Source organism: Glandiceps talaboti, chromosome 15 (assembly GCF_964340395.1).
Source record: "Glandiceps talaboti chromosome 15, keGlaTala1.1, whole genome shotgun sequence".
Taxonomy (NCBI): Eukaryota; Metazoa; Hemichordata; class Enteropneusta; family Spengelidae; genus Glandiceps; species Glandiceps talaboti.
Genome location: NC_135563.1, coordinates 18,177,097 through 18,201,281, shown reverse-complemented (window position 1 = coordinate 18,201,281; position 24,185 = coordinate 18,177,097). Strand labels below are relative to the sequence as shown.

Below are 24,185 nucleotides of genomic sequence, written 5' to 3'. Positions count from 1 at the left end.
TCAATTGGCCCAATATAAGTTTCTCAATTAGCTTCTCAATTGGCCCAATATATGTTTCTTAATTAGCTTCTCAATTGGCCCAATATATGTTTCTTAATTAGCTTCTCAATTGGCCCAATATATGTTTCTTAATTAGCTTCTCAATTGGCCCAATATATGTTTCTTAATTAGCTTCTCAATTGGCCCAATATATTCTTTCATTAGCTCCAGAAGTTGGCCCAATATGTTTCTAAATTAGGTTCTGAAGTCGGCCCAATATGTCCCTTTATAATTAACTTCTGAAGTTGGCCCAATATATGTTCCTCAATAAGCTTCTCAATTGGCCCAATATATGTTTCTTAATTAGCTTCTCAATTGGCCCAATATATTCTTTCATTAGCTCCAGAAGTTGGCCCAATATGTTTCTAAATTAGGTTCTGAAGTCGGCCCAATATGTCCCTTTATAATTAACTTCTGAAGTTAGCCCAATATGTTCCTTAATTAGCTTCTGAAGTTGGCCCAATATAAGTCGCTTAATTAGCTTCTGAAGTAAGCCCAATACGTGTTCCTTAATTACCTTCTGAAATTGACCCAATATATGTTCCTTTATTGACTTCTGAAATTAGCCAAATATATGTTCCTTAATTAGCCTATCAAACATGTATTGCTAATTTAATTTCAGTATACTTGTAAATGTTATTCAATATAACATGAATCTACGAATGAAATATTCCCCCAGCCATTGTCATTTATATATGTAATTTAGACATTCCAAATAAATCAATGAAATGTGGGGCACATAAACAATCAGTCCAAAACAATTCATTATATTATAATTAATAGCAATTACCTCAATATAATAAAACTATATTTTAATGTGTATAAACTTAAAGTATATCCTTTGGCAGTGTTTTTTTGTTAAAGATGATAAGGAGATAAAACATAGCTGACCAGGATACCTCAGGCAGTTTTATCAGAGTTTATCTATCCAGACTCCATTACCCAATGTCATAACCTTACACAATCATTGTTTGGGTAATATGTTATATTAATGTGATTATGATCCACACTGTAACTTTCATACAAGCAAGATGCAATAAAATGCAACAGTTATGATTTGATCCATATTGCCTTTCTCTTGTCATTGTGATGAGCAAACTAGATCAAAGAGGTCCAAATTGGTTAAAACATTTAACTTTAAAGTACAGAAAGCAGCTAGATTTTCAATGTAATATAATATCAACGTACAATTACACATAAGATTTGTGTTTATAGCAATTGCAATTGCTCCTAACTTGTTGAAATTACGCAGTAATTACAACTCATATATTAAATGTGTATAATTTGTTTTTATAGCATTTTGTAATTATCCCTCTGTTGTTTAGCTACACCATAATTCCAAAGTCATTCATTATGTGTGTATAATTTGTTATTATATAGCATTTAAAAGTGATCCTATGATGTTGAAATTACGCAGTAATTACAACTCATATATTAAGTGTGTATAATTTGTTTTTATAGCATTTTGTAATTATCCCTATGTTGTTTAAACTACACCATTATTACAACTCATGCATTACGTGTGTAAAAGTGATCCTATGATGTTGAAATTACGCTGTCATTACAACTCATACATTATAAAGTGTATAATTTACAGTTGATTTATCTACATGATAGCACCAATTACAGTTAAGTGAAGAATGATACAAACTGCAAAATACCTTTGCATATATAGTAAGCCTCAACACACTGTAATTATACACATATAGTCCCTTCCTGTAACCTAGCAGTATGAAACCATAGTTGCAGTTGTTATGTAAATTAAGGAAAGGAGACCAAAGTTGAAGAAAGGGATATATGGTATACGGTATATAATGTCTATAGATGTCTTCTTGTGCCATAAGTAATTTCCTTCATTCATACCTTGCATAAATGTCTTGTTACGATTCTACCTTTGAAACAAATCTTTTTTAAAAAACTTCAAAAATATACAGAGATATACTGACTGGCTATCATCTACAGTACTATCAATCTAACTGTGGTGTGACAGAAATTTATACATGCAAATTAATTCCAATCAATTTTCTGGCTGATATATTTTCGTAATTAACCTCAGGAGATGATTATTTTACAAGATATAGTAGTGCTCTTTAATAAAATATATTTATTCAGGGTAGCTCAAGTAAGTATTACAGTACAAAAGTAAGTGAAACACTTCTTTCCGTTGAGGCCCTCACACTGGACAAAAAAAAAATCATACACACATGCTCAGACAGAACGAAAGCAAAACACTGCACAATAAATTAATGTGAGAAAAAAAAATACTCGATGAGCGAATTGTGAACTAACACACAACAGCAGTGACAAAGAATTCGCAAACGGCTGCAATGAATACAAAGTTACATGACTGAACAAGGGGACAGAAACAGCTGAAACTAAGACAATTGGTGATAACTCTTCTTGTACCTGGCTGAAAAACCAGGTGACGTTTTAGCACCTGGCTACATGGGCTGAGCGTCCAAGTAGTGGGTTTTGTATAGCCTTTTAAATATACTAGTGTTTTCAGCTGTTTTCAGGTTGTCTGGTAGGGAGTTCCAGGTATTTCCACCCCTGTGAGTGAACTTTCGTAGGGCATAGTTATTTTTTGCTGGAGCAATGAAAACACCATTTGCTTTGCTAAGCCTTGTGTTATGACTATGGACGGCTGAAAGAGGGGTAAAACAGTTAAGTAGATATGTGGGGACATTGCCGTGGTAACAATTGTAGGCCATCGTACTTAAATGGAATTGCTGTCTCTCAACGAGAGAAGGCCATCCTAATGTCTGCCTAACTTTAGTTGATGACGTTCTGATTGGACACCTAATAATAGTTTTGCCCGCCCTGTTTAAAAGACGTTCAAGTTTACATAATAAAGTAGAATTACAATTTGACCAGACTACGTCACCGTAGTCAAAGACTGGTAGTATCATTGATTCGATCAGCATTTTCGCTGTTTGCTGCGGAAGACAATTTCTGATACGACGTATTATTCCTAGTCTCTGTGATATTTTGGTTATAGTTTTGTTAACGTGCGATTCCCAGGATAGTAACGGGTCGAACCAAATACCTAAATATTTGAATGCATCAGCCTGCTCCAAGGGTTCATCGTCAATTTTAATATTGAGATTTGTTGGCACCTTGTGGACTCTTTTCTTTGTTCTAAAAATCATCGACTTAGTTTTTTTGACATTCAATGTAAGTTTATTGGCGGTAAGCCAGGAATGGACTGAGCTCAGATCTCTCTGTAGAACTTGTTGAACCTCACTAGTGTCTTTTGAGGCATAAAAGAGCGCTGTATCGTCCGCGTACAATATAACTTTGGAGTTTTCAACATGCAAATGAAGGTCGTTAATGTAGATAATGAATAGTAGCGGACCGAGAACGGAACCTTGAGGGACACCGTATTCGATTTGCTGAAGATCTGAGGTCACTCCATTAAGAGATACACATTGATTTCTATTTAAAAGATAATTCTTAAACCATAGATGTTCATTTTCTCGTAGTCCAATATTGGAAAGCTTGTCTAGGAGAAGATGGGGATCTATGGTATCGAAAGCCTTCTTTAAGTCAAGAAAGACAACTCCTGTATAAAGGCCCTGGTGTGCATTATCTAATATGTAATCTGTGACGTCAATAAGAGCTGTAACAGTAGAATGGGACGGTCTGAAACCTGACTGGTAAACACTGAGAAGATTGTTGATAGTTAAATGATTGTACAACTGTTCATGGACTATTTTTTCAAAGGTTTTCAGGCAAATTGATAACAAAGATATAGGTCTATAGTTAGATGTGTCTATAACCGGTCCGTCTTTATAAACAGGACAAACCTTGGCAATTTTCCACTCGTCTGGTATTTCCCCAGACGATAGAGAATAGTTAAAGATAGTAGCTAGAGGCCACGAAATCACTGGCGCAGCTTCTTTCAGTAGTTTTGGTGACATACCGTCAATACCATGGGCTTTTTTAACAGATAATTTTTCAAGCAGTTTCTGCACTTTTTCGGCACAGGTGGGATTAAATTTAAAACGTAATGTGCTGTTGTTAGAGTTCACGATGTTTGGTTTACTTTTAAATTTGTCTGCCAGTTTTTTACCTATCGTGGAGAAGAAATCATTGAATGCACGGGCTATGCCAATGGGTTCAGTGATGTTAACACCATTTACCTCTACGCTACTAATGGTACAAGATTGTTTGGTTGATGGTAGAGTTGTTTTGACAGCTGACCACAGTTTATCAGATTGTGACATGTTTTCAAGGATAATTTTGTTATAGTAGCCAGATTTTGCATCTTTCAAGATTTTTGTAACTTTATTTCTCTGTGATCTGTATTGTTCATAAGTGTTTTGGCCTAGTTTGGCTTTCCTCTTTAGGTTGTCTCGTTTGTATATTTGCTTTCTGATGTCATCGGTGAGCCATGGAGTGGTGTAGCCTCGGATTCTAGATATCCGCCAGGGAGCATGGATGTCGCTTATTGATATGAAGAACTGTTTGAAGACAGACCAAGCAACGTTGATGTCGGGAGCTCTAATCAGATTGTGCCATGGAAATTTCCTGAGATCATTCCTGAAGCATTGGCTATCAAACGATTTGTATGACCTGGATTTCACAGTTCTGGGTGTCGATTTAGGCAGTTTTGCCCTGTAGTTGCAGTGAATCATGAAGTGGTCGGAGATGCTGAGCGGATGTACTCCACTTTTTATGCTCGATGTTATATTGGTGAATAATAAATCTATGATGGTTGACGTGGTTTCTGTAACTCTGGTTGGTTTGCTTATTAGTTGTCTGAGGCCAATGTCTTCCATTATGGAAATTAATTCAGACGCTGTGTTATTAGTGGCATCCAGGTTGAAGTCACCAAGCAAAAATGTGTCTACACTGGTTTTACACTTAGATTTAACAGAGTTCGTTAATTTGTTGTACCAGTTACGACTGACCGGGCCTGGGGGGCGATATAAACTTCCTACAAGAAGCGGTTTCCTCGAAGGTAATCTAACTTCGGTCCATGTAAGTTCAATGTCTTTGGGTACTTGTTGCGATTTATCTAGTGATGGTAGTGGCGACTTGACTTTACAATTCTGAAAGGATAATAACTCACATTGTAGAGTCATTGCTCATCATATTATTATGCTAAAATAAGAGCACAGATCAATTTTTTAACAATTAAGTTTAAGTTACCACACTGCTTGAAATTATCAAGCTTAACAAGGACAAATTGTTCTTTACTGATATGCATACTAATGAGCTTATTTACATACGCTGATATTTCTTAAGCATTCAGCATGTAAGAGTAGGTGAGATACATACATATATTTGTGGAAAAGAAGTGTTCATTGTTAGCTGAATATGTACTAATATGAATGAGTTTTTAGTCTGAAAATTCTTCCCTCAATAAGATCAATTTTCTTGCTGCATATTCCTAAACATGTCTTAGCATTGCTGTTATCAGGCCTGTGTAACTAATGGTCATTAGGCAGATGGTGCAGAATAACTTTGAAAATATTTCACTTGCAGGAATTCACTAATAGTTTTAGATAGAAACACTGGCAATAGCTGACCACTGTTTTGTTAAGATATGAAATATGATTTCATATCAGTTGCAGTCAAGCAAAGATTAACTATTCAAGTATTTATATTAAATATTAATTTAACACAATGAATATTTTACTCTCAGAGACAGGAATCATGCCAATGTACCTATTAACTCAACCGTGCAAGGTGTGCTAGAAATAAATATGTGTTATAGTCCAACCCTGGAAATCCAGGTTATCAACTTACATATTAAGCTCTTGAAAACTTTAATACATACATGTACATGTAATGGGTTGCTGTTACAATGCTTTGCACTAGGCCTATGATATATGATACATAACTATAAAATACACTTTTGATGGTGATGTCTTTGGTGGGGATGTTTTGAGATTGATTTGAACATTTAAACGTTTGTTTTAAATTTGTTGTTTTCAGACTAAAGTGTGTTGTGATTCGCCTGAGTACTCTATCTAACCTAAACAATACCCTGGATATTATTTCGTTGTAAAGAGTAAAATAACTTTCAATATAAATGAAAGGCGACAGTTGGTAGGAAATTGTGCCACAACACTTTCAGCACTCACTTTATCACTGTAGAATCACTTGCACTGTACATGATGTGTAACAGGTGATGAAAAGCAGCTTTCTTTAGAGCAATTCAATCATTTAATGAAAATTTTATTGATTTTTCCATAGACCATCCACCAACCAAGTGTAGCTTATTCTGGTAGTTTAATGCTCATGTCAAATTATATTATGTAAGATGCAGTGACATGTAATCAGTCATTAATGTCCATTGAGTATAATTTATCAATCTTTCAATTTCCATGTAAGTAAGTTTGAAAAAACGCACAGTCATGAATGATTGTGGTCTGTTTCAATCAAAGTACTAACAAACCCTGTTGATTGAATGCCATCTATAAAAGTGACGATCACTGATCATCATTAAAGACTTTGGAGCTTGAATCATATTTTAATGGCTTTACATAGATAACTAATGAGCAATAAAAAACTTTCCCTATAAATGAAATAATTATAATATACAGTATTATGTTAGAAGCCAAAGATGTCCACACAGGGCAGCAGGAGCTGTAATGACAAAACATTGAAATTTCAGTCTGAGCAAGAATGTAATTACATCAAGAATTGAAAGAAATTACGGTATGGGTAAGTTATATGTGGAAGCAACTATAGTCTGGACAGGACTGTAATGGTAAAAAGGAGAAGCAATTACACTGTTGACAGGACTGGTATGGTAATAAGTGTAAACAATTACAGTCTGGACAGGACTGTAACAGTAAAAAGGGGAAGCAATTACAGTGTGAGCAGGACTGTAAAGGTAAAAGTGGAGGCAATGAGACTAAGTTGACGTCCGCTGAGACAAAAACTGTAATACACACACACAAAATTAAAAAATTCGGAAGGTGTTTAAAAACCTCTCACTCTTCACTTTTCTTGTATTTCTTTCAGGATTGTATTAAATTGATTACGTTTTACCCATGTTTAATGACAAAAACACTTGTGATTTTATCCAGTGAAGAATAATGAAATACTTGAAGTGTGTTGTTCCATTAGACCTCCATAAAAATGTAGTCAAGAGCAGTGGGGGCAGTGTTATACAATTTGTCCTTTCCATCAATCTTTAGTAGTAACTAAATACTAGGAAGTCTTTTCAGGAAATTCATAATTTTATTGATTGAGAATTTGCTGGTAATCTAGCAACAACTAGGTAGGTAACTGAACACAAATTGGAAACTTTTCTACCTTTTATGAATTTGGTTTTGATTACAAAGAATAGTCATATCAAGATATTTTCATTAGATTGTAACCATTGTTTTATTTCTTTTCAGTGCATGGAGAGAAAATTACTTGTAATTTGGATATTTAATGATTCTGTAATGACTAATGATTTTAAGTCACATTATGAAAGTATTAGTCATAGTCATATAATTAATGAAAACATGAAAGATCTTAACTGTGGTTATTTTAACTAATGAAATGTGTGCTAGATGGAAAACTTTACTTGGAACAGTCAAGGACATTTCAATGTCAATTATAGAGACAGGGTTAGGAAAGAACAAAAATACCAATACAAGTTACCTAGCGTGAAATTATTAAAGACTTCTTTCTCAAGAATTGAAGCATTTGGAATGTCCACTGGCACTACAAAATTTCTAGTTTGTAATATGTAACAATAAAAGAACTTGAATTTTAAACAAGATTTCCAGGGCTGGTTTTGCACCTCAGCAGGCTTTTTTCACAAAATTTTCATTTTCAGTTCGCAATGTATCCTTCTATTATAATAATTTAAGAATTGGTTCCATGAAATTCAATTTTCAATTTTCTTCAGGATGATATTTACAAAGCAGAAGGATTGTAATTGGATGAAAATTTGAACATGTACCCTTAGGGAATAATTTCAATTTGTGAAGTAAATGGGCCAACTTCTGATATCATGTCATAAATTGTCTATTTGCCTGCCATTTTACTTGTGTCTGGTGGAATTAAATAGAACCTCAGGGTCACTAACTTAGATGTCTGCCTTTGCAAATCAGGTGAGCACATTCAATAACATGTTCTGTGGCAGCACTGTAAGTCATTACTAGATGTGGAAGTCACTTTATAACAAGCACATTTCCAGGTACTTGCTTTCCAACCAAATTCAATACATCTAGACATTTAAGAAGCAGACTCGGTTTTATACTAGTATTGTAGTGTACATTTTGTAATATGAATTGGGGGGGGGGGGGGGAACCAGGCAAGGGTGTAATCTTCAATACCGATAGTAGGGGTGTGCTCAGCTAAAGCACAACAAACCCCATGCCTTCACTTCCCCAAATCTATACTAAATTAGACCATGTATTTTTTGGGTAGAGTCTGTCTGGATCAATAGTATTATTCAGCGTAAAATCAAGAGCTGGTAAGGATGCAAGAAAGCATTCCCAGAGATTTTAGACAAAATAATATTGAGAAATTCACAGTCCATATAACAGCATCTGCACCCCATTTTAGACTCTTCCACTCAAAATATGCATACACTCTTTCAATTGAACAGTCTGACAAAAATATTGTGAAGGATGCACAACATGGTATGTTTTGAAATATTCATCACGCACACCGGCATGTATTTTGCCAATATTATCTCCAATATCTGACATTTTTATCAGTTAAATGTTTTATTTGGTCTCTAAAGAATACATCCTTTGATGCAAATGTGACTCGACAGGTTTATTTTCACATTTGGTAATTGAAGACTTCAGAAATATAATTTCCATACACTTTTCATATGGTATGATGGACAGGAGGATGGTCACCCAGCTGCCAGCTCACTAATAACTTAATGTACAGCAAAATATCTGCTCCCATTGTGAAATAAATGATTCATTAGCAAGCATAACTCGGGGCTGCTCTCAGCAGGTGCTCAGGGCATGTGATATCAAGCATAAATAGAGACAGCAAATGTATATTAACCTGCATGTAGTTGTGTCACACAATAAATATTTATGATTAACATATAGCCCGCACCTGTATAATTGATGGCATTTTCAGTATTTCATCAAAATCAAAATACAACAGAGTTTACTTCTAAACAATTTTGTTGACGCTAGCTTTGAGTAGAAATGTTCATTTATAACTTAGCAACAGGATTACATAGATGTGTTCATGTGGAGGTATCTTCATCCATGATGCATGCATGGTGGCCGTATATGGTATATGTCTTTCTACATGCCTTACTAATACTTTTGCTTGTGTTTGTGTGTGTGTGTGTGTGTGTGTATAATAATTTTTTTATTGGGCTTATGACAAAGATACAACTCTTGTCATGGATGGAAATCTTTAATGTTTTGTATTTGGAAAATTGGCTTTTTCTAACTGCAATATGAAACTCTACACTCTGAATATTTTGCAAGTATTTTTTGTATGCCAAAAAAACGAATTCTTGTTGCTAAGCATTATATTTATATTTCTACAGTTTGAAATATAAATATAATGCTTAGCAACAAGAATAACAAAATTCAATAATAATAGTTTTGGGATGGATTTTATGTGTTATGGGGAAGGAAAGCAGGACTTATTAATATTCCAAATACAAGACAAATCATCCTGGGGGATAAACAACTGCCTGGCTAATACTTCCTTCTGTGTATTGTCTTCCACCAGTATAAAGTCAAAAGAAAGATGTACATGTAATACATACTTTATGACTCCCACACCATATTCTCATATTCACCTCAATGTTTGGTTTAATTTCATTTGTCCAAATAGTTCATTTTTAAACTTGATACAACCATTGAGTAAACAGGTTCTATGACAAATCATAAAAAAGTATCATTACCATGATTAGACATTTTCCTGTTAATATTTTGTATTCTCATTTGTTTACAATATATGAAAAGTCATATTTGACCATTCTTTCCACCGGGGTAAATCTTGAGCAGAGGATGTGTAAAATGTGGTATGAGATGACGTTCCACCTTTGACTTAATTTACACCTGGTGATCTCTCCCCTGGGGCTGTAGAGTCAAAAGTGGTACTGCATCTCTACTACCTCTGGACAGAGATGGTGGTTAGGTGGGTCAAAGATATGTAGGGTAAAAGTTGGGTAAAGGTGGGTAAATTGGACTTTTCGTGTAGTGTTAGTGTTTTTGTCATCAAAGAATATGAAGTAGAAACCAAAATTTGCATTTCATTCCCAAATTGTTTGATTGTGGTAATAATTGCATGATACTGAACTGTGAATTTTGACTACTAACTTTTCTCAAAGTTTCTGAATACCAGGGTTCAAAGCCTTTGACAAGCCCCCACTCTTATTTATTCCCGATACTAGTATACAGACAGTCCAAACACATGCACCAGGTACATACAGATTGTCCGTCAAATACACAATTACAAAATACACATTATCAGACACTACACACTGCTAAAAAACCACTGTAGACGTGTAAAATATGAACCCAACTTAGATTAAAATATCAAATATATTTTTTTACAATTAATTGGAGAACATAAGTTGTATATATTGCTTTTCTTTTTCTTTGATAGCTTCCTTGATGACTTACATAGAGTGACTGCACCAGGCTACTTGCCCACCTTACAAGACATCCTTTACATCAGAACACCAACTATAGGAGTTGCAGAAAGTGTGTTTAGAATAGATGAGATAACATATAGGTAAGTTAAAGTCAATGTGTTAATTTTCAGAATTTCAGAAACCCTGACAATGTTGTAGTGTATCATGCATACTTTGATACTTGAAAACTAGCAAAATTTACATATCTGAAATTTGCCATTCTGCATGTGACTCATTCTTACAATAATGTACAATCATAGTCACAAAACTGTAGTATTTTTAGTTTTGTAGGATATCGTGCTCACTTCCAGTGAAAACTAGCAACTATATGTCTGAGATTTGCCATTCTGCATGTGACTCATTGTTACAATGATGTACATGTAATCGTAATCTGTCTTTATCATTCAATTTATCAGGGTAATAGATGTAGCAGGACAGAAGAGTCATCGGAAGAAATGGATCCACTTCTTTGACGGTGTTACCGCAGTGATATTTTTTACATCGCTGAATGGATTTAATGAATTGGTTGATGATTTTGAAGATAATACAACGGTAAGATACAGCAAAATGATGGTACCCTAATAGAATTGAAGTATACTGTCACCGACTCAATTTGTTAATAATAGAATTGCCATTCATGAGTAGCCAGCTGTCTGTAAATTAATCCAATTTACTTGCAATGTTATAACTTGTACTATTCTTAGCCTCACCTGCAGTCAGAATTTAATATGTACTTTAATTCAAAGTATTGATTGGCATAAACTATTTCCAAGTTTTAATTTGTTTTAAAGAAATCCTGAAAGGTTAATACAAAGGGGAGTTTTTACAACCTTGATATGCAGGCAAGGAACTTTTGGCATTAAAAGTGTTTCTTTCTGGATAGGTGGGAAAACTATTTTTCACCACAAAACAGTGGAATTGCTGCCAAGTACATTTACTCACTATCCACATTGAAACCTAATATCAAGTGACTTTACAAATTATAACTGTAATATGTTTATATATTAATAGATGAATTAAATCACATACATTAATTTGCATATTTATAGTTTTGTCATCGTTGTTTTTATAGGATGTTGAGCATAATGTTTTTTCCATAGATCTCAATTTCTTTAGTGAAGGGGATAGAGAATATCAAGATGTTTAAGCTTGTGACAGCATAAACCGTTTGCAAATTTATCTGGAATTCACATGTACTTATTTATATAGAATGGACTTAAGTTGTGGCTTATATTAAAAGCGTAATGTTTTTTTTTTCCATTATCTCAAATACTTTGAGTGCAAAGCTTAGAGAAGTTCAGTGGGGACAAAAACACAAACCATTAGCAGTTTTCCTTTTTCCTTTTGATTTATATATCACTAAATATGCAAGATGTATAGTTTAACATAAGGAAATATGATCATTAATATACAATCTGCAATGTCATCGTTTATTATTGATATAAGCAGTTATTAGTATTGATAATCAAAGCACAATATGTTGATCTCTAAGAGGACATATGGCTGCATCAGGATGCTCTAATGTAATTTTGCTATTTTAATGAAATATTGTTAAGATTTACATGTATGAAAGAATATGTCATCAGGCTGTCGTCATGGCAGTCTATATTTACACAGCCATTTGTAGACTTGAAATCTAGAAATTAAGTTGAATAATTATAAAACTAATTAAACTAGAGTAACATTTGTTTATTCAATTATTAAAGTGACATCCATTAAATTCCTTGTTTACCATCTGCATTTGGGTAGGTTTGTCGGTAGATTTAGATAAAAACAAACATTTCGTTTTTCTTAAAATTTCCATAGAAGACAGTATTTCATACTGTTGTACGTGGAAGACTGTTCAAATATCTTCAGAATAACTAACCATTATCTAAATAGTTGTTTAAGACAATCAAACTTTGGATTTTGACTTTTATATTTCACCAGTGTAGTAGATTTAGGTACAAACAAACAGAAGTGAATTCACAGAAAAGTGAATTTTACCTGACATGCTACCATTGTGGGTTTTTTTCTGTTTGTTTTTGTTGACCTGTCTGCCTGGTAGGTTTTGGAGAAATTTAAGGACAGGAAACAAAGTATTTAATTGATGGAGCCTTATCAAGTTGGCAAAATAATGATCAAACATGTTGTCCTCTCGGCTTGCATTAATATGCTGTATTAAAGTGTTTGAAATTCTTCTCTGGACATGAAATTTGCAGATTAAACAAAGTTTGCATGAAATTGTATTTATTCAGCTACTTAGGTATAATGTACAATTTTATATTGAAATTCTACTGTGTAATCCTTTCGTTATGCCCATAGGCAGGACTTTAAGTGATTATCAAATTAAGTGTTGACTTGCAATTTATGAAATTAACTATTTCACTAGCTACTGTGTGATTGAAATTGTTTGTCCTGAAGTACACTATATGAGAATATCACAGTGGCAGTCCTCCTAAGCTTTAAATTAATCATATGGATTAGAATTTGGTATTTATTTTTGGGATTTTTAATTGATAAAACAACTTTACTATATTTTTTTACTTGAAAAAAACTATGTGGAAGAATATATACCAAGCTCTTGTTTGTAACTCAATAAATCTGCAAAAAATTAAAATTTTGTGAAATGTTTGTTATTGTGCATATTATAATAGCATTTTCATACATTTTTTTCAGGTTTTTTTTGGAAATTTATTAAGATACAAACATGTACTCTATCGATGCTGTTTCACTTCGTTTTTTCCAAATAGGAAAATATGATAAATTTGTTTTATAAATTAAAAATAAATACCCATTTGTCATCCTTTAACAACTTTAATAGCACACTTCAGATTTTTATGAGCAGAGACAGGTGAACTAAATGTCTGGTTACAAAACACTCTCTTGGTAGTTGATAGAATAGAGCCCCATTAGTTTAATATTAAGGAACAGTTCAGACAGTTACATTTTAAAAGGTTTACGCATTTGTAGAAATGGAAAAAAATACAATTTATCCCCCTAGGAGGAAGCTGTTATTCCATAATTCTATTTGATGTGCCAACCATATTTTTATATTTGTTTCTTGTTATCTGTACAATGCACTGGATGATCAGCTGGTATACTGAGGTAGTAATTTTTTAAAAAGTTGTGCATTTTACTCGTAGGATTCGATTATTCAAAATGGAAACAGAATTCAGCCATCTGTGGAGACAATATCACATTTTAATTTGTTCTTCCTTAATTAGAATTCTGCGCAGGGTTTGATCAGCTGCGATGGTAAAAAAAATAATTTAAAACACGTACTTTTTACTAACAGGATTACTCAAAATGGAAAACAAAATTCAAATATTTGACATGGCAAACATATTTATATATAATTTTTTTCTCATTGTTGGAATTCACAGCAAAATTTGATCAGCTGTGATAGTAAAAAAATAATTTAAAAGACATACATGTTACTCACAGGATTACTTGGTTCAAAATTTAAATATTGTATAATAATATAATTATCAGTGACGTATATATTTAGGAAAGGGCGGGATGGGATGTAGTTGATGGATATGGAGGCAGAATGAGGAGATTTATGGTTCCAAGAAACAGCCAAGTCAAGTACACTTGTACATATATACATTAGGATGTAACAGAAAACCATTGACGTATTAAACTATATTGACTGACATGTCACTTTGAATGGGTTAGATGAGTTTATAATAGTAAACCACAGTCAAATTATACTTTAAAAAGTAAATGAATGCATTCAGATACTGTCATCTAGCTGCTGTAATCTAAGATGTTAGTCCATTAAATGGGCATTAGATTGTGACATTGTGACCTGATTTCAAAGTACATGTAGGTCAAGGTCATGACCGCACTTTGCTTGTTTCATACATAGTATATACAGCCAGTATATACTCATGATACTGATTAGATAAATATTCCATAATATTGCTTCGTACCATACCATGTACGTATTTGACATTTCAAGATGCAAAAATTGTTTTGCTTCAGACAGTATAATATATTCATAAGAACTTCTAAATTATTCCAAATATATTTATTGCAGTTGGACGGCTTTGTTTACTAAATTTTGTAGGTTTTATTTTATCAAAACGACTTCTTTTAAGTCATAATTTCCTATAATACCCAATTTATAATTTGTTCAACAATGTAAAACTTTATTTCATGGAAAAGGGAGGATATGAATGAACTTTCCCTATATCTCCTTATTAGGTAACAAAGGTTGCTTGTTTATATGCAAATTTACATGAAGTTTCCATATAAACCCAATTTTCCCAGGGGTTAACGGTCATAGCAAATAGCATTCGAGTAGATCTTACATACCTTGTAGATGTAATCATTTTCTGTTTGGAATTTTTATTCTCTGATGTGTTGATTAAATTAAATAGTTTTTTTGCAGATGTTTTAATAATTCCATTCAGATCATTCTGTGAAAGGAAAGAGTTCAGTTGCCCAATCAGTCGTAAGCATTTTAGTTTTAATAATATTCTTGGAAAGAAGTATTGACATGTACACTTTGTGGTAACAGATGAGAAACTCAGATTTCGATACTAATCCAGAAGAGCTGAAAAGATTATAAACCAATTATTGCTATATTTCTGAGTGTTATAAGTGTTTCCGTTACCATGGTATTGAGTTTACGACTTACTCAGGTTATCCAGAAAATCATTGAGATAATTGTGCAGTTCCTCATTTGCATGTCTGATATACATAGGTCAACTCTGATTGGCTCATCTCAATAACTGATAAACTCCTGTGATTGCTCATCTGAGTGTCTAATATGAATCAATATTCATCTCATCTCCATATAATGCAAAAAAATGTGTGTTTCCAATAACATAGCCTCAGAAAATAGGGTAGGTAGGTAGGTCAGGATTTGATTTTATTGTATTTGATTTGATTTTATGTATCTTTTTAATTGTTTTTATTTTGTTGAAAAATATTGCTTCCACCCAAAAACAAACTAAATGTCGGTCAGAATACCCCTTCTATGATACTTTGATAAAATATTTGACTGTACAGAAATGACTGGGGAAAGAAAATAAAAGTACACGAAGGTCAAGACAACAAAGAATTTCTTATCTTTTTGTTCATTAAAATGTTTTTAAAAAATGTTTAGTGATCAGCAGCTTAAACAAGGATCAGTCGGGTTACTGGAAACACAACATTTTTTTTTATTTTGATGAACTGGTAACTTGTGCCTTTCTCATCTTCATGTCTGATCAATAAACATGTCTAAAGATTTTGCACACCTCCAAAGTACTGATAAGTCGTGTGATTGCATTTGTCATTCTATATATTTGATGTATGTCAATATTTGGAGTTGCAGGTAACTTGTGTGATTGCATTTCTCATCACTCTGTCTGATTTATGTCAACATTTCATTTGACTCATCTCAGAGTTTACATACTCTGTACATGTTTGAACTACAGAATGGATTTAGCATGTAAAGCTATTTGCTGTGTAGACTTCATACCTGGAACGTTCAATGAACCGTTATGCCCTGTGCAGTCAACTGCTAAGTTTTGCCTTAAGTCAATCAAAATAACTCAAAGTGATTTTAGATTGCATAGCTAAACCATCTACCTAGATTTACTCGCTCTTTCTTATTATAAAATTCTCAACAAGGTGATGTTGTTGATTATGATGATGATGACAATGTCAAAAACAACAGCAACAACAATGTTGTTAAAACCCAAGAGGCACTTGTAATTTAACGAGGCTCTACAGAAATTCATTGCTATTATTAAACACATGTAACGTGTATTGGAAATTGTCCCATCTGCTTGTCAGAAATAAATTTCTTTCTCAGAAAATAAAATTTTTATCATGTCTCGTCATAATCATAAAGTAAAAATTGGGCAGAAAAAAGATGTGAGTTCGCAAATACACAACGAACTATAAAGTTATGTAATTGGTAATTAGGAACTAGTTATTTGCATTGATGTGCTCACATCCTAGGGGTTTTTACACTGCAGTGCAGTACCAATAACATTATTACATAACCCATATTCAAATTAACAAAATCATGAGAACACAGAATAGTACTTTTGAAGAAATTTCTTACTTCAGATAAATATGTGTGATAAACGCTAAACCTCATGATGATAGTGTGATGGACTAGTACAGTTACTTGGGACATTAGACTCATGTTCATGATGATTTCTACTGCATTTTCACTTGCAAAGATCATGATAGTACAGCTGCAGAGAATACTACAAGTACTCAATGCAATTTACACCAAGTATACCACACATGTCATAGAGTTCTAGCCATAGTAAGCATTATAAATTATGGAGTTATTATATAAAATGTTACTGGTAGGAGTGAAAAGGTGAGCCGAGGATGAAATATTACATTTGTCATAATTGTTGATGATAATGAAAAACTATGAAATAGCCAGAGTACACATTACAAATTCTAAGGTTTTACAAAAAACATGACTGGTAGGAGTGCAAGGTGATTTTCTTTTCTGATGATGAAAAATTTCCATCTGTCATACTATGCATATTTTAACTTTTATTCATTGCATAAATAATCAAATATGCTTCATATCATAGACACATTGGTTGTGAAGTTAAAGTATTAAAATCTGAGGTATAGAAGTAAAACTAAGAAGCAAAGGTATAAACTGGGGAAGAGAACAACAAACAAACAAACAATACTTCAAATGTTAGTAGTCAAAAGATATACAAGGCTATTATCAAGAATTGAATAATCTATTTAGTAAACACAAATCTGAAACTAAACCTTTTAATCTGATAATCCTGGATAAAAGTAAAACATAACAAAATTCTAACTTGTTTATGAATAAAAGCTTTATTCTGGTAGAGATGAGAACAGGTATGAAAATTTATATTGATGAATTTATTTTGAATTTGATAAATGGTAAATATTGAAAGTAATAAATCTTTATCAGTGATAAGAATAAATCAAAATGTTAATAAATTGAAGGGAATTTATATTCATAAACATAATATACTGCCAAATCAAAATATGAAAAATTGTGACCAAAATGAAAAATAATTACCCAAAATTTACATCTATCAATTAACGTATTAGTGAGGAAATAATGTGAAATATGAAGACTGAAAATTTACATTGTATCATGAGAGTTAACAGAAATGATATGAGATGGTTTACACTGAAGGGAATAAGCACTCAGGTATCATGAATATTCATTGTGCAACCATGAATATATTATTTCTGCTGACTCCCATGATGCAATGCACACAGCAAAGATACCCTACAAAGGCACAAGATCAACTTGATGTTTCTGTGAAATCACAGGTAGTAATGAAATCATGAAATTGCTCTCCACTGACTCAGTTTATCTATTTCCTACTTGGACATATTGTAAATGCCTCTGACCTGATTTAGGAAGGTTTCATGTTAGTGCAAATATGGTGTCCTAGCTGCAACTGTCCTGACTTTAGAACACCTTCAGAAGCTAAGGGTTTAGAAGCTGGCACATGACACTGTCTTGAACTACATTTTTGTATATGCATGCTGTACTACCAGTGACCGTCCAATTTTTCAAAACTCTGCTAGGAAACACCTGAAGATATTAAAGATTCCTACATGTAAATGGGACAATATAACTGTTAAAAAATTTTGCATGCCAAATTAAAGCATTTTACAGACTTCGGGTGTGCCGAATTATACTGTTGGTCAAACTGAACTGACCATACATATTATATCAACATTTGATCTTATTTCAGAACTGCCTGAGAGATAGTTTATCTCTGTTCAAGGAAATCGTGAGAAATGAATTCTTGAAGAGTACGGATTTTATACTTTTCCTCAATAAGCATGATTTATTTATAGAAAAACTACATCTCTTCAAATTGAGGGACTACTTCTGTCAATATGATGGTAAGAACATTTTATCTCATTTAACTTTATCTCTTTAATAGAACCTAGTATGCAGTAACCATGGAAACCACTTAATTTGGTGCATCCACACAAATGTCTAGTACATTCTGTGAGTAATGATGCAAAAATAGATTGTTGATAAATTTTGAAATGATGTATAATGCCTGTCAATAAAATTCAGACAAATTTAGACTTCCAATGACAGGTTTTAGATGATTTTATTCAGAATCTGAATTGACGTAAGAAGGATGCTGTGATCTATTTTACATACAAAAGCCTGGTAAGGGACTGCATTTCAAAATCACAATAATTTTCAGCTACATGATTGTCGTGTCACAGGGCCACATTTCTTTTAATCATTGGTCTGATTCAAATGTAGGGATGGTCTGGCTATCAGAAATAGTCAAATGGATCGATTAAGCTAAGCCATCCAAACACAATATGTCACCTTATTTCAGTCATTATTATCAAGCACTTATAGAGGACCAAAAATATTAATTCCATATCACATTTCATCTGTTGCATAAGGATTTTTATGTATGATCTGGTGCATAAGGGGCGCGCGTATCAAGTGCCACGGACATCATCTTGAGTTATCAAGGGTTATTAATACCCCATTCACATGCAATTTCATTGTTAAACCTTAGAAAACTGTGAACGTAGCATATGCCCCCGACATTTGTAATAATAAGATCAATTAACCTTATATTGTGATTTGAGAGATCCTTATTAATCCTTATTAAAATTGACTTACTTCAATTTCAAAATGGCTGCATCCATTTGTTGTGTGCATGCGACAGTTCAAAATGGTTATCTGGTATAAAAGGAGCTTTCTGATTGGTCAACAAGTTGCAGGATAATGGACATTTATAGTCATGCAAGGGTGCATTACTTATAGTACACCATTTTCTTGAAGTCTGGAAAGGATTTTTTAGTGTTTTGCTAAAAATGTTCGAAATTGAGGACACATAATTTGCATACTGTGAGAATTCAGTAAAAACTGACAAGATGCATTTGCTGATTTTATGTCATGTTGTTGACGCCTTACGACACACGTAGAGAATTCAGCCAAACTTGTCAGATTCTGTCTTTTAATATGTTAATTAGTGGCCACATGATGCTTATGTCATCAACTGGTCAAAACCTCAAAATAAACCAATGGACTTAAATCCCACCTAGGATTAATTTACTGCTTTTTTTAAAACTAACTTTTACCTTCTTTACAGGTGAAAACGACCCTGAAACAGCAACCGATTTCCTGCAGGAAGAGTTCATGAGTAGAAAGCCCACAGAGAAGACTGTGTATCCTCATGTGACATGTGCTACCAACACAGAGATTATGAAAACTGTCATCGCTGATGTCATGGACATTATTGTACTAATTAACATGAGGAAAATAAGGACATTCTAAATACCTGTCTCAAAACATTCAGTCTTCAATGAAGATTAATGACATTTGGAACAATTTATTTTTAAAAAGTGCTGATCAAAAAAACGTTGTTTCTTGTTTTGTTTGTGTGTGTATCTGTACCTGTATGCCATTTGTGGAGCTACAATACTGTGTATAGAAGCAGAATCAGTTTTGAAAAAAAAAAATCATCTTAAATTATTGAACGGTTGGTTTTGAAGTACTTAATGGTTATGGAACATATATCATCCAGCAAAACTGATTTGAACTTTGACCTTCCCTTTTACAGGGAACCACCATTTAGTGGAAGATGGACTTGTAATTATGGATGGACTTGTAATTAATTGGATGGACTTGTAATTATGCAAACAGCTGAATACAATGTACATCAAAATGTAACATTTATCTGTTGTGAAGCTAAGTCAAAAAAACACATTATGCAAATGTTGCCTAACAGACTGACAATGAAGCCAGATTTAAACATTCTGTTCAGGCATATACCCAAGGAAGGATATTAGAGATTTCCTGGAAAATTAAGTGACATACTCAGTTATGTTAGACAGCTGCACTTGCTAGGATTCATGGCAGGACAATTTATTAGCTGGATAAATACTTCCATGAAAAACTGCACCAAACTCAGCACGAATCCTATTACAAAAAATTAGATTTATGGGACAGCAATTTGTCGAGATGTAGAGTGTTAATTAGTCTCAGTAACAAACTGTATAGATCAGCTAATTTAGATTCAGAGGACATCTTACTTAGTATGCAAGTCTTGAATATTAATATGTAAGGGTCACTGACATGGCTTTCATCTTGTCTTAGAGCAGCCGTAGTAACATAATACTAGATCTATATATATAAATGTCAAGCCTAAAACATCTGACAAATACATACGGAACAAAATACTGCAGAAGATACAGATTTCATATTGTTTTTACACCCACACCCAAAAAAAGACACAGTCAATATTTGATTATTTTTTGTGATCAATTTTTTGAATCTTTTTTTTTTTTTTTTTTTTGGGGGGGGGGGGTGATAATCAATCTATGTTGGTTATTGCAGCATTCCATATTCAAAAATATAAAAATAGAACCTTGTAGCTGCAATGTGTTTGTTACTGCTGGTAGCAAACTTCAGTCTTCAAACTAGTTGATTGGTTAGATTATTCCACAACCTACGGGAAATTGGTTTTGGCACATATATACACATACATATATACAACAACATGTAGTGAAGTTTTTTGGAATGAAAGAGGATAAATGAAAAAATGGATTCCACCACCCCTCGACTGGATATGGTTTGATCCATCTTGATTGCAAAATTACCTATCTTGGGCTATTTTTCGATGAAAACAAATTAAAACAAAAAATATCCCAGAGTTGTTGTACAAATAGGATAGTTGTATACTTTCATTTTAAAGGCCAAGGTTTCAATCCCAGGTTCTCATATTATTGTTATCTTATCAATAGAGCCATAAGGATTACATGGGATTATACTTTTCTTCTGTACTGACTTTTCCTACAAATCTGCCAGACAACCGTTTTTCACACTTCAAGTTTAGTCCTAATTTGAACTGGGTTTTTTAATAGTGAATCTTTATCAATAAACATAGAGTGAAAAAATAAAATGTCAAAAAAAAAAAAAGAATTGTGCAGTGTTGTTAAGCAGATGGTAAAATATAACACATTGAAGTTGGTATTTTGAGATAAGATATTTTGGGAACAAGATTATTTTATACACATGTATAGCAGGGTTATTAACTAATTGCTGTCCTTAGTATAAAGTCAACCAAAATTGCAATGCCACCAAATCCATAATTAGAAACTTTGATGATTGATTTAGTTTGGGGAAGGACGAAAGTTTTGAGACCACATGCAAAGCAATTAGTTCATTTTTTTCTGTCAATTTAATATTGGAATGCAATTCTGTCCCTATTAGCTTATAATAGATAATTTGAAAATGTTAACGAATCAAGAATTACAATTATTATCTGTGTATTAGCCCATGAGAGACTAATGGCTTCTCAGGCTGTCAGAGTCATGGCAGTCATATTGTAGTAATAGCATTTCTGTACTCAGAGCTTAGATAATTTACCTAAATTACTTGTCCTTCTTCAACCAAATACTAAATATGATTCCAGAGCAAGGGTACAACATTGTTTGTTGTAATAATGCTATACAATGAATTGCATCAGATTTTTATTTCCATACTTGGGGGAAAAGAAGAAAACATTTCAAGAAAGACATATTAAAATCTAGATGGCTTCCTCAGAATTATTTTTCGTTTTATGGGAACAAATTTTTGTAAAATGATGAGAAATTAGCAGTATTAAGAATTTCAAGGATTTAAAGAAAGAAAGAATTGATGTAATATTGACTGTTTTCTGGCATGTTAACACTGGTCGGCTATGAGCTGAACATGTAACAAATTTAATTAACTACTCAAGTAGGTATGTCTCGAGCATCTCGTTACCATGGCAATTGTACATGTGAAGCTTTTATACCCAAACAAAAATCTTTGAGTTGAAATCATTTAAAGTGGCCATATGGATGAAGATTGGGTATTTATTTTTTTTTTTTAATTGCTAAAAAAATTTTATCATGACATCCTACTTGAAAAATAAATGTGAAACAACATTGTCAAAGTCTGTGTTTGTCACATAATACATTTATTATGCTTTTGCAATTCATTGAACTGCAAACAAGGAGCTTGGCATATGTTGTGTCACATTGATTTTTCAAGTAAGAGGCCATGATAAAATTGTTTTATAAATTAAAAATCCAAAATAAATACCCAATCCTCATCCACATGGCCAATTTAATATAAATCATTATAACCAAGTCGTGGTTTGAATTATAAAATCAAAAGTTCTGATAATCAAACATTTTGCAAATTATATTAGTTTCGGTTTTTATGTTTGAAATGTTAAGAAAATCAGTCAAGAACAGCTGTTACTGTAGAGATGTATTTTCATAAACATTGTGCAATTTTTGTATTTGCCCATTCAGCTGAAAAACCAATTCAAGAAAAGAATGATAAAAAGATTAGATGTCGATATCAAATACTGGGATAATATATAGTATTAGATGTGATGTACAGTGGGGTCAGAATAAGTCTTTGGTATACTTTGTCAAGTATTGTTACAGTACATTTTGTGAGGTCTGTTTCATGTCCCCTGTATCCTGTTAAGTAGAGCCCAAGATGAAACTGCCTATCGCATACACTTATTTGTTTGTGTTTAGGTGAGATATTGTAAATATATGTTCAGTATTAGTTTTGAACTCAACGCAGAGAGTACTTGATATTTTAAAATTTTGATATTTTTTAAAATTCACATTTCGTTAAAGGGGAACACCACTCATAAACTATGTATTCTGGAGAGTCATTTCATGATTTTACATCACCTACAATTACTTGCAATTTCTGAGAAATATCAAGTTGAACTTGTGCCTTTGTATGGTATCTTTGGGCCAATGAATCATGGGAGATAACAGAAATAATATATTCATGGTTGCACAATGAATATTCATGAGATTGTTTACACTGAAGGGAATAAGCACTAAGGGATCATGAATATTCATTTTGCAACCATGGATATATTATTTCTGCTAACTCCCATGATTCATTGGCCCACAGCAAAGATACACTATTGAAAGGCACAAGATCAACTTAATGGTTCTCTGAAATCACAAGTAATTGTAGGTGATGTAAAATAATGAAATGACTCTCCAGAACCCACAGTTTATGAAAATGTCTCTATTTTGTGGAGTGGTGTTACACTTTAATGATGATTCTGATAGGAATTCAAAACTGACACACCTGCATAATTTTGAAAAGTGTACTTATCACTGAAAAGAACGACCTTGTCATGATTCATATATCATATTAAATGTCCTGTCAATTCCTTGAATTTTAAATTAACCCAGGAAAGTTCTGAAAAACAATTAATTTTCCCTCTGTAATATATTTCTCAGCCAATGACATTTATGTAATGACACCCAGAAAATGTAGAGATCAACCAATTCACATATAGCTGAATAAATCATTTTTTTTGTCATTATGTATTCAATGGTAGTCTAGATTTTGCTGCTGGTGAAGAAGCATACTACAAAATTACTACTTGAAAATGGCATAAAGATGACAAGATGACCAAGAAAATTAACACCTAGGAAATATGTTATCTTGAATTGCAAGTGATTTCAATTGTAAAAACTAGGAAATATTTTGTATTTGTGAAGTCCAATGTTAATCCCATGACTTTGAAAATGTATTGAAATTCAAGGGATTTTAGTGGTATGAACC

At 32.9% G+C, this 24,185-nt stretch overlaps 1 protein-coding gene across 1 annotated transcript in view; it reads left to right on the top strand.

Moving 5' to 3' along the window:
• Positions 1 to 19,883, top strand: part of LOC144446982 (guanine nucleotide-binding protein G(q) subunit alpha-like) — a 77,728-nt gene extending 57,845 nt beyond the window's left edge. The window contains exons 4-7 of the mRNA XM_078136858.1: positions 10,591 to 10,719; positions 11,035 to 11,170; positions 18,319 to 18,472; positions 19,699 to 19,883. Of these exons, the coding sequence (XP_077992984.1) occupies positions 10,591 to 10,719; positions 11,035 to 11,170; positions 18,319 to 18,472; positions 19,699 to 19,883 (604 nt within the window). The remainder of the gene's footprint in view (positions 1 to 10,590; positions 10,720 to 11,034; positions 11,171 to 18,318; positions 18,473 to 19,698) is intronic.
• The last annotated feature ends 4,302 nt before the right edge of the window (positions 19,884 to 24,185 follow it).